General features: G+C 42.5%; 1 protein-coding gene across 1 annotated transcript in view; it reads left to right on the forward strand.

Moving 5' to 3' along the window:
* LOC115138079 (receptor-type tyrosine-protein phosphatase delta-like) overlaps nt 1–12,456 on the forward strand; it is a 206,512-nt gene that overhangs the window by 93,593 nt on the left and 100,463 nt on the right. Inside the window, 1 exon segment of the mRNA XM_065025473.1 lies at nt 5,386–5,527. Coding sequence (XP_064881545.1) covers nt 5,386–5,527 — 142 coding nt within the window.

A 12,456-nucleotide genomic window follows, 5' to 3' on the forward strand; every position in this document is an offset into this window, starting at 1 on the left:
TCTTTGAATTTACACGACATGGCCAAAAGGATGCAGACACCCCTTCAAATCAGTAGAATCGTCTGTTTCAGCCACACCCATTGCTGACAGGTATACAAAATCAAGCACGCAGCCATGCAATCTCCAAAGAAAAACATTACCAGTAGAATGGCCCATACTAAAGAGCTCAATGAATTTCAACATGGCACCATCATAGGATGCCACCTTTCCAACAAGTCAGTTAGTCAAATTTCTGCCCTGCTCGAGCTGCCCAGTCAACTGTGAGTGCTGTTATTGTGAAGTGGAAACGGCTAGGAGAAACGACGGCTCAGCTGTGAAGTGTTTGGCCACACAAGCTCACAGAACGGGACCGCCAAGTGCTGAAGCGTGTAGAGCGTAAAAATCGTCTGTCCTCAGTTGCAACACTCACTACCGAGTTCCAAACTGCCTGGGAAGCAACGTCAGCACAATAACTTTCCATCAGGAGCTTCATGAAATGGGTTTCCATAGCCAAGCAGCCGTACACAAGCCTAAGATCACAATGTGCAATGCCAATCGTCGGCTGGAGTGGTGTAAAGCTCGCCAACTTTGGACGCTTTACCATCTGGCAGTACGACAGAGCAATCTGAATTTGACGGATGCAAGGAGAACGCTACCCCCCGAATGCACAGTCCCAACTGTAAAGTTTGGTGGAGGAGGAATAATGGTCTGGGGCTGTTTTTCATGTTTCGGGCTAGGCCCCTAAGTTCCAGTGAAGGTAAATCTTAACGCTACAGCATACAATGACATTTTAGACGATTCTGTGGTTCTGGTGGCAAAAGTTTGGCGATTGCCCTTTCCTGATTACATTGCCCCTGTGCACAAAACGAGGTCCATACAGAAATGGTTTGTCGAGATCGGTGTGGAAGAACTTGACTGGCCTGCAAAGAGCCTTGACCTCAACCCCATCGAACACCTTTGGGATGACTTGAAAAAGTGACTGCTAGCCAGGCTTAATCGCTCAACATCAGTGCCCTACCTCACTAATGCTCATGTGACTGAATGGAAGAAAGTGTCCATATACTTACTTTTGGCCATGTGGTGTATATTATATTTAATCTTCCAGTACATCACTAGATAATAAGATGCATATAAATAATAATGGCTCTCTGAACACAACTGATCTGGTAATAACTATACCAATGGATAGTCAATCATAAGCACAAACAACAGTCTAAGGCCATGACTAGCCATGCAAAACTTTGATCAATAGTCACAATGATGACATTATTATCCACAGTTGAAGTTTAAATACACTTAGGTTGGAGTCATTAAAACTTGTTTTTCAACCACTCCCCAAACTATAGTTTTGGCAAGTCGGTTAGGACGTCTACTTTGTGCATGACACAAGTCACTTTTCCAACAATTGCTTACAGACAGATTATTTCACTTATAATTCACTGTATCACAATTACAGTGGGTCAGAAGTTTACATACACTAAGTTGACTGTGCCTATAAACAGCTTGGAAAATTCCAGAAAATGATGTCATGGCATTAGAAGCTTCTGATAGGCTAATTGACATAATTTGAGTCAATTGGAGGTGTACCTGTGGATGTATTTCAAGGCCTACCTTTAAACTTAGTGCCTCTTTGCTTGACATCATGGGAAAATCCAAATAAATCAGCCAAGACCTCAGAAAAAAAATTGTAGACCTCCACAAGTCTGGTTCATCCTTAGTAGCAATTTCCAAACGCCTGAAGGTACATTTACATTTTACATTTAAGTCATTTAGCAGACGCTCTTATCCAGAGCGACTTACAAATTGGTGCGTTCACCTTAAGACATCCAGTGGAACAGCCACTTTACAATAGTGCATCTAAATCTTTCAAGGGGGGTGAGAAGGATTACTTTATCCTATCCTAGGTATTCCTGAAAGAGGTGGGGTTTCAGGTGTCTCCGGAAGGTGGTGATTGACTCCGCTGTCCTGGCGTCGTGAGGGAGTTTGTTCCACCATTGGGGGGCCAGAGCAGCGAACAGTTTTGACTGGGCTGCGTGGGAACTGTACTTCCTCAGTGGTAGGGAGGCGAGCAGGCCAGAGGTGGATGAACGCAGTGCCCTTGTTTGGGTGTAGGGCCTGATCAGAGCCTGGAGGTACTGAGGTGCCGTTCCTCACAACTCCGTAGGCAAGCACCATGGTCTTGTAGCGGATGCGAGCTTCAACTGGAAGCCAGTGGAGAGAGCGGAGGAGCGGGGTGACGTGAGAGAACTTGGGAAGGTTGAACACCAGACGGGCTGCGGCGTTCTGGATGAGTTGTAGGGGTTTAATGGCACAGGCAGGGAGCCCAGCCAACAGCGAGTTGCAGTAATCCAGACGGGAGATGACAAGTGCCTGGATTAGGACCTGCGCTGCTTCCTGTGTGAGGCAGGGTCGTACTCTGCGGATGTTGTAGAGCATGAACCTACAAGAACGGGCCACCGCCTTGATGTTAGTTGAGAACGACAGGGTGTTGTCCAGGATCACGCCAAGGTTCTTAGCGCTCTGGAGGAGGACACAATGGAGTTGTCAACCGTGATGGCGAGATCATGGAACGGGCAGTCCTTCCCCGGGAGGAAGAGCAGCTCCGTCTTGCCGAGGTTCAGCTTGAGGTGGTGATCCGTCATCCACACTGATATGTCTGCCAGACATGCAGAGATGCGATTCGCCACCTGGTCATCAGAAGGGGGAAAGGAGAAGATTAATTGTGTGTCGTCTGCATAGCAATGATAGGAGAGACCATGTGAGGTTATGACAGAGCCAAGTGACTTGGTGTATAGCGAGAATAGGAGAGGGCCTAGAACAGAGCCCTGGGGGACGCAGTAGTACACACCCCTACACTTGTGTGTATAAGACAGTAGTTTTGGAATTGTTAGTTAGATTACTTGTTGGTTATTACTGCATTGTCGGAACTAGAAGCACAAGCATTTCGCTACACTCGCATTAACATCTGCTAACCATGTGTATGTGACAAATAAAATTTGATTTGATTTTACACAGCCTGGAGGTGTGTTTTGGGTCAGTGTCCTGTTGAAAAACCAACCAGATGGGATGGCGTATCGCTGCAGAATGCTGTGGTAGCCATGCTGGTTAAGTGTGCCTTGAATTTGAAATAAATCACCGACAGTATCACAAGCAAAGCACCCCTCACACTTCCTCCTCCATGCTTCATGGTGGGAACCACACATGCAGAGATAATCCGTTCACCTACTCTGTATCTCACAAAGACACAGCGTTTGGAACCAAAAATCGTACATTTAGATTCATCAGACTAAAGGCCAGATTTCCACCGGTCTAATGTCCATTGCTCGTGTTTCTTGGCCCAAGCAAGTCTCTTCTTCTTATTGGTGTCCTTTACCAATGTTTTCTTTGCAGCAATTCGACCATGAAGGCCTGATTCCCACAGTCTCCTCTGAACATTTGATGTTGAGATGTGTCTTACTTGAACTCTGTGAAGCTTTTATTTGGGCTGCAATCTGAGGTGCAGTTAATTAACTCTAATGAACTTATCCTCTACAGCAGAGGTAACTCTGGATTTTCCTTTCCTGTGGTGGTCCTCATGAGAGCCAGTTTCATCATAGCTCTTGATGGTTTTTGCGACTGCACTTGAAGAAACTGTTCCAATTGACTGACCTTCATGTCTTAAAGCAATAACGGACTGTCGTATCTCTTAGATTTTTTTTTAGCTGTTCTTGCCATAATATGGACTTGGTCTTTTACCAAATATGGCTATCTTCTGTATACCACTCCTACCTTGTCACGTCACAACTGATTGGCTCAAACGCTTTAAGAAGGAAAGAAATTCCACAAATTAACTTGACAGTTCACACCTGTTAATTGAAATGCATTCCAGGTACCACATGCATCTGTAAAAACAATAGTATGCAAGTATCAACACCATGGGACCACACAGCTGTCATACTGCTCAGGAAGGAGACGAGTTCTGTCTCCTAGAGATGAACGTACTTTGGTCCGAAAAGTGCAAATCAATTCCAGAACAACAGCAAAGGCCCTTGTGAAGATGCTAGAGGAAACGGTAAAATGAGTCCTATATCAAAATAACCTGAAAGGCCGCTCAGCAAGGAAGAAGCTACTGCTCCAAATCCGCCATAAAAAAAGCCAGACTACGCTTTTCAATTGAAAATCGGGAAAAAGATCGTACTTTTTTGGAGAAATGTCCTCTGATCTGATGAAACAAAAATGGCCATAATGACCATCGTTATGTTTGGAGGAAAAAGGGGGAGGCTTGCAAGCTGAAGAACACCATCCCAACCGTGAAGCACGGGGGTGGCAGCATCATGTTGTGGGGGTGCTTTGCTGCAGCAGGGACTGGTGTACTTCACAAAATAAATGGCATTATGAGGAAGGAAAATTACGTGGAAATATTGAAGCAACATCTCAAGACATGAGTCAGGAAGTTAAAGCTTGGTCGCAAATAGGTCTTCCAAATGGACAATAACCCCAAGCATGCTTCCAATGTTGTGGCAAAATGGCTTAAGGACAACAAAGTCAAGGTATTGGAGTGGCCGTCACAAAGCTCTGACCTCAATCCTATAGAAAATGTGTGGGCAGAACTAAAAAAGCGTGTGCATGCAAGGAGGCCTACAAACCTGACTCAGTTACACCAGCTCTGTCACGAAGAATGGGCCAAAATTCACCCAACTTATTGTGGGAAGCTATTGGAAGGCTACCCGAAAAGTTTGACCCAAGTGTAGCGATTTAAAGGCAATGCTACCAAATACTAATGGAGTGTATGTCAACTTCTGACCCACTGGGAATGTGATGAAAGAAATAAAAGCTGAAATAAATCATTCTCTCTACTATTATTCAGACATTTCACATTCTTAATATAAAGTGGTGATCCTAACTGACCTAAGACAGGGAATTTATACGAGGATTAAATGTCAGGAATTGTGAAAAACTAAGTTTAAATGTAATTGGCTAAGGTGTATGTAAACCTTCGACTTCAACTGTACATACTACAGATGTGGTATCTCTTCCTCAAACAATCCATCCTCTCCTTGTCTCCCCCCTTCACCTGCTCTTAATTGAAAATACATGACAGGGGAAAACCAATTTGGTGGAAGCTTGCTTCAGGCTGGCTTTCACCTGGACACATCTTTCAGGAGAGGAGGTGAAGGATGGATGGTCTTTATAGACAATTGAGAAAAGAGCCAAACACTCACTCAAATAAGGAGCTGATGTTAGGGTATACTAGCAGCTTCCATTGTTTTCTGATGGGAAGCACAGTGTATTTTGCACCATCAGTGTTGTAGGACAAATGTGTTTATACTTTTCTGCAGGAGTGGTTGGAATTGCACTGTGCAAACTTCCGTCACTGATTGTGAACAAAAAAACTCCTTTAACATATCTTGTTTCTCGCACCTGCAGGTGATTGATTTCGATGACGGCTCTGGCTCAGTGTTGAGAATTCAGCCCTTGCGTACGCCCCGAGACGAAGCCATATACGAGTGTGTTGCCTCCAACACTGTTGGAGAGCTGAGTGCTACTACGAGACTCACTGTTTTACGTGGTAGGTGCTGCTTTCTCCACAACCAAAATGCTAACTCCTCTTCCTTTAACTCTCAGTTTCTTCAACTAACCAGGTAAGCGAGACTTTCTTTGTTTCTATGTCTGGTCTGTCTGTCCTGTCTGTCTGTCTGTCCTCTTTCTTTTCTTTTTCTCACACTTTATTGTATACTTAGTTGAATCTCAGGTTTTGCCACAGTATTCCACTCATGTTGAATTTACTGACTTAATTGGTCTTACTCCATTAGCGACTTAGCCAAATATGGATTTTCTAAATCAATTAACACATTTCTTACAGTTTCCTGACACAATAATTAAGATGCTGGTTGAGTTATGCAAAGTAGTTTGCAGGCTCTTGGTGTTCTAATGGAATGCTGAGTGCTATTCAATTCAGATGTCATTTTACTTATCTGCTCTTGCTTTAATATTCACTTAACTGGAGAAAAAGGTATGACTCTTTGAATCAGGTTTAAAACTAGTTGCTAATTTCATCATATTGTTCATGAAATATCATACTTTAGATTTTTTTAATAGTTTTACCAAAACCTAAGTAAGTGAGATTCCTGTATTTTATTTTATTTAAAAAATGTCAACCCTTTTTTCTCACTAATTTCATGGTATCCAATTGGTAGTAGTTACAGTCTTGTCTCATTGCTGCAACTCCCGTACAGACTCGGGAGAGGCGAAGGCCGAGAGCCATGCGTCCTCTGAAACACAACCCAACCAAGCCACACTGCCCATTCAACCCGGAAGCCAGCCGCACCAATGTGTCGGAAGGAAACACTGTACACCTGGCGACTGTGTCAGCGTGCACTGCGCCCGGCCCGCCACAGGAGTCATTAGTGCGCAATGAGACAAGGATATCCCTGACGACACTAACCCGGACGACACTGGGCCAATTGTGTGCCGCCCCACGAGCCTCCCGGTCGCGGCCGGCTGCGACAGAGCCTGGACTTGAACCCAGAATCTCCAGCAGCACAGCTAACACTGCGATGCAGTGCCTTAGACCACTGCGCCATTCAGGAGGCGAGATTCCTATATTTTGTTGTAACTTTGTAATACTTACAGTTACTTTGAATACTGACAACAAAAATTGGTCTCAAATCGAAAGTTATCTGCTGATACCACAGTCATAACCACTGCCACATACCATACATATAAAAAGCAAATGTTTATCTTGATTACACACATCTTATTCAAACGCAAATGCTTACTGGCCCCGGACTCAAAAATACATTGTACTTGTAGACCTATCTCTCTAAAGCAGAGACTTGTTATGCTCTGAATGGAGAATTGGCTCTAAAATCCCTTGACACTGAATGAGGTGTGCTCCATTATCCTCCACAATTACACAACAGCTCCCCACCTATAGAAAAGAGCCAGCTCTGTATATTCTCTCTGAAGCGCCTTGTCCTCTCTTCCTTATCACCACCACCGAGATGAACAAAAGGCCCCTGGCACGGTCCCCAAGGGCCCTTTGAAAAGGAAAGGTGGCAGATTCTCATGCAATCTCTCCCCTGTTAACGCTATGTCTCTTCACGTGTGTGTTCGTGTTTATGTATGTGTGTTTATGTATGTGTGTAGAAACACAATAACGTGCATACACACACACACACACACACACACACACACACACACACACACACACACACACACACACACACACACACACACACACACACACACACACACACACACAGAGACTGGCGAAGGAAATGAGTGTCACAGCATCTGCTTCACTGAACCTGTGCCTCTCAGCTCCAATGCCAAGGCATTAGCATGTATATTACCATTCCATTCCACTTTGTCCCTAGCTATACCTACCCCTCCTTGTATCCCATCACCAGTTTGAAGGTGAGCGAAACAGCATATGCCGCAGCAAAAAGCCCTTCCTGTGTTGCAATAAAGTGATGCTCTCTGGTCAAGACAGAGGAGAGTATGTCTCTCACTCACTCATGCAGAGACCCAGGCATACACACACTTTCACATCCCATCCACACAAATCCTCAACAGACCTGCCAATTTCTACCTGAATGAGAATATTCACCAAATAGTTGTTTTTCGGGGGCGTTATGCCTTTTCTCTGGAATGTCTATTATAACCAGCACAACCAGCCAAATTCAAACAGTGTCAAAGTTGCAACGCAACTTATTTTGGAGGCCTCATGTCTTATTCATGTAGTCTACTGAGCTGGGTTACAAGGGTGAACTTTTACATTAGAGTGCAGGGTGGTGGGTATAGTTTGAGGACCATGTAAGGGTAGTGTACTTTTACGAGGTTACATTTCAATGCATAATACATAACACAAAAAGCCATAGAGATACCATTTTCTTTCTGCCTTGTACCAACAATACTCTACGTATCTCTGACATGGTTCTGTATCTCCCTTGGAGAATACAGTATGTCTGTATTTGCACGTCAAGATTTATTTGGGAAATTCCTCCGCCAGGTTCTTTATTTGGTGTTTGATACCACCAAAAATTCCAATCTGAGTTGAATCTGTCGGCGTAGCTAGGAGCTTTAGAGATTCTCTATCCCACCTTGTATACCTCTTGCCGAGACGCTACAGCCACACAAGGCTGCAATAGATACATAAACTAATCACCTGATGAAGACACTGCTAAGTAATACATATAAAGTGACTGTTCATTTAGTTCATTTGAGCTCTAGTGGCCTGTGCTAGGAGATTGGTTAGCATCTGTTTCTGGTAACTTCCTCCAGGAGGAGATAATGGCTAATTCCCATAAAGGGGGGGAAAGTAAAATTGTTGTAATTGCCACAGTCATGAAGCATCAGGGCTGCGAGGTGAAGGATCCAGTGGCAGAGATATTAGCATTTGGATGAGCCACGGACTTGATGGGAAATGCTATTAGCAATGAACTTTCCTGGCTTAAAGAGAGAAAGTCATTTGCATGAAAGGCGAACCGCTAGCATAATGATGTTCGTACCCGAAATCTACTTGTCCAATGAATGAGGGCCCTAGTTTGCATATTGTACTTTTTTTTCCCCTTGGATCTCTTTCTCCCTCTGTTTTGATTAACTCAGAGATGACTTAAGTCATATGTGATATGGGTGTTTGAATTAAGGTTGTCTGATTTGAAATTGGAATTGGAAAACGGTAGGAGATGAAGGGTGATAAAAGATTAAAGAGAAGCAGATAAAATGGTACAGTATTCATAGTGTAGTTTTGATACCACGTATAGCATACAGTACCACCTTATGAGCCATAATACCCATAAAACCTATCGGTCAAACGGGGAAAGGGTTCCAATCATTTTTCCACCGTTCATTTTTCCCATCAGGGATTTTAGAAACACTTAAAATAAGGGCTGTGTTTCATGTAGGTTTACCCTGGCATGATGTTTAGATAACTGTGTAAATCTGTCTAAGACAAGGTGACTTTTATCAATTTATTTGCCTGTGTTTACCCCCCCAAAATGTAATGCCAATTAGCTGCTAATGTGGCTATCATAAAGAACGACAAATGCCATGATGATCTGGACGAGACTGCTGAATCGAGGCGAAGATAAGTATCTCTGGATTAATTATCTAATGTTAGCTAAATGTAGTCATTAATAAATTGTCTACATTTCTTTAAATGGCCAATTTTGTGAAGTGTATTGTGTTTGACCACTAGGTTTTATGGGTATTATGACACCTCCAATGTGGGGCTCTATTGGATTTGAACATTTGATGTTTTTTATCTGATTTTACGACATGTGTTCTGATACAGCAGGACATTTTGCATATTCCCCCAGGACATAATAATAATAATAACACATAATAAGACATAGATCCTCAAAATGTTCAAGTTGATTGCACCAGACAATATGTCAGCCAAGTGTCCACACTCTATAGATGGAGATAGAACCATCAGTTTATCATTCTATTCTATATCCATTACATGTCAGCTGGTGCAATTAGCTATAGTTTAAATAGTGGGAAATTCAATTAAAATAATTGCCTTCCTATGTAGGCACCCAAACACAAGCACATACCTCATTTTACAATCGCACAATCGTATGCTATTATCACGTGGTATGGCTGTGTCAACTTTCTTCGCTGCAGATTCAGTCGTGATTATGGAAGTTAATGTATCCATATATTCCCATTATACTGTGAACAGCGATTTCTCTCGCCATTCTCACAAGCATGCAGAGTTGTGCTGATGTGCTCAACTTGATAGTAAGAGTGGAAAATAGAAAGACTCTCTAGTGTGACGGAAAAAAGCCCTAAACAAAATCCATTATTTCTGTTTGTAAAGGAGTGGTGCAGGGTGCTCTCGCTCTGTAAAAGTGACCACGTTGTAGGAAAGGATTATCTTTTCACCCATAGCCAGAAGAAGCCTGTAGACTATAGCTTATGTTGCATACGTAACTTTCTACACTTTGCAGTCTTCAGACACTCAAGAAGAATATAGTTTTGAATAGTGCATATCCATAATACGGAATGAGAAAATTCCTCAGAAAACTAAGGCTGAGTATACACAGGCAGCCTAATTCTGTTCTTTTACCCAATTATTGGCAAACGATCTGATCTGATTGGTCAGAAGACCAATAGTGGAAAAATATCAGAATTGCCTGTGTAAACACAGCCTAAGTGCATGAAGGAATTAAGTGCATTTGCTTCTGTAAAGAGAAGAGGAAGATAATATAATTCCACCCACGTAAACCAATAAGAATGTCCATTAAAAACTGATTTGTTTGTTGGTACTGTATGTATTTGTACGCCTTACTGACATAGATTCACAACAGTGATAAACTTAAACCAATGTTCCCAGTCTGAAGTTCAGAGTCAGAGTAGAACCCAGACAAATAATATCCTGTTCTTTATTTTATCATTCCCCCGAGATGCAGTGGCCAGACTACGCTTGCTTTTTAAATCCAGCAAGGAACAGAATAAGTCTAGACCAAGAATATTCGTAAGCACCACACAGACATATCACGTCTTTTTTTTTGTACTCCTTTTCACCATACTACTTTGCATGGATTTGCATTTCAAATCCACTAGGAACTACTTTTCTGTGTCGTGATGTAGGGTCTTAATACAAATTCCTCACATTACTTTGTTTCACTGCAAGTTTCTCTACTCTGTACTCTACTCTGTATCTCAGGTTGAACTTAAAAGAAGCACAGCCCGAAAGAAAAAACAAAACATTGACTGAGTGCTCAAATTGCTCGTGAAGCAAATAGCTGGCTCAGCTGTCTTGGACTGCCAGAGCAAGGCATGCAGTGAGGGCGAAGTGGCTATTGTAAAATTGCAGAGCCTGAGATCACTATGCTTGCAAAAAGCAATGCAGGAGGTGAACAAGGCAGCATAGGGGGCCAGGAGCGAGAACGCTATTCAGTTTGGTTCACCGGCAAGTTCTGTAGACGCCAAGACCCAGGCTACAATACAGAAGACTCGGAACACTCAAATTGTGCTGCAGAAGTACTTTTTTCAATAAATAGAGGCTTTCAAAATCCCGCTGACTTCAACATCAGGTGAACTCCTTTTGAGGGGAAGAATACATGGAAGAATTATAAAAGTGCCTGAGACAGTCGTTTTAAGTGTATCAGAAGTTCTGTAACCTTATTTGTGCATGGGTGAAAAAAGAACCTCCATCATCCCATACTCTTGTCTGAGATGTTTGACCCATTCATGTTTCCTAAATCAGCAGAATTGTGCATTTCTTTCCGGTTCCCGGGCAGTTGAGTAACAGGTGGAGCGTGGCAGTTGGTTATTTCCATCAGGGCAAAAAGTAGTCATTTGTAGGGAAATTCCATCAGGCCTAATTGAACAGACAAAGATTATTCAGACTTCCCATTATGGATTTTCATTACACCCTCTTCTAAACGCGTCTGTAGACTGAGGTATTTCATCAATATTGCCAGATTGTCCCTGTCTTCTATAAATCTGTCCAGATAGATAGCTTTTGCAATATGTGCGTTTTTCAAACAACCACAAGCCTCTGAATGACTGTAAAAACTGTGGCGACTCTGCACATTATAATATAAATCTGCTGGACAAAAGAAGAGTCTTGTATTGGCACTCCCCTCAATTCTAAATCCCAGTCTCGTTCATCACCAAAAATGGAACAGATAATGACAAGTTATTTATGATTGTAATTAAAAAGATTGAATCGACTGTCTTGGAAGAAATTGATATTTCGGTGGAGGATAATTCTCAAAATGTCTCTGCTTAATTCATCGAGGGGGAGAATCGGTATTTGTACAGTACTGAGCATGATTTAAGACGAAAAATAGCGCTGACGTGGTGTTTAGCAAAGAATGACCCACGTCTGGCTGCTAACAAGATGGATGTGAAGCTTTACGGTCCAATAGCGGGTGCGAAAACATCTGCTGAAGCCACAAAGGGACTGGGATTGCACTGTGAAAATGATAGATAACATGGTGGCCAGGATGGCACCGTATTTTTTAAAATTAAAGTAAACACAACCCCCTATAAATGAATCATTATCAATTCGGAGAGATAGGGACAGTTGTTTTCTGCTTGGTGCTCCCAGACATCATGCAGTGTCCTATGTAACAACCTCAGGTTGCAAAATTGGGGGTACAATTAGTTGCTTTAATGATCGAAAATGCTAATGTCTTGTCACATCTCCTGACAACAATCATTTTACTTGTTAATGGCCCCAAAAGGTTGGAGAATACAAAAAAAGCCAACCAACTAATCTCCTACATGGACACGCCAGACAAGGCCTTTTACAAGCAAATTCCAAGGTCTAAACATTCCAATACCCAGTATACACTGTATACAACAGTATACGCTGAGTGTAAAAAAGCATTAGGAACACCTGCTCTTTTCATGACATAGACTGGCCAGGTGAATCCAGCTGAAAGCTATGATCCCTTATCGATGTAACTTGTTTAATTCATTTCAATCAGTGTAGATGAAGAGGAGGAGACATATTAACAAATGATGTTTAAGCCT

The sequence above is a fragment of the Oncorhynchus nerka genome, linkage group LG12 (assembly GCF_034236695.1).
Source record: "Oncorhynchus nerka isolate Pitt River linkage group LG12, Oner_Uvic_2.0, whole genome shotgun sequence".
In the NCBI taxonomy this organism is placed as follows: Eukaryota; Metazoa; Chordata; class Actinopteri; order Salmoniformes; family Salmonidae; genus Oncorhynchus; species Oncorhynchus nerka.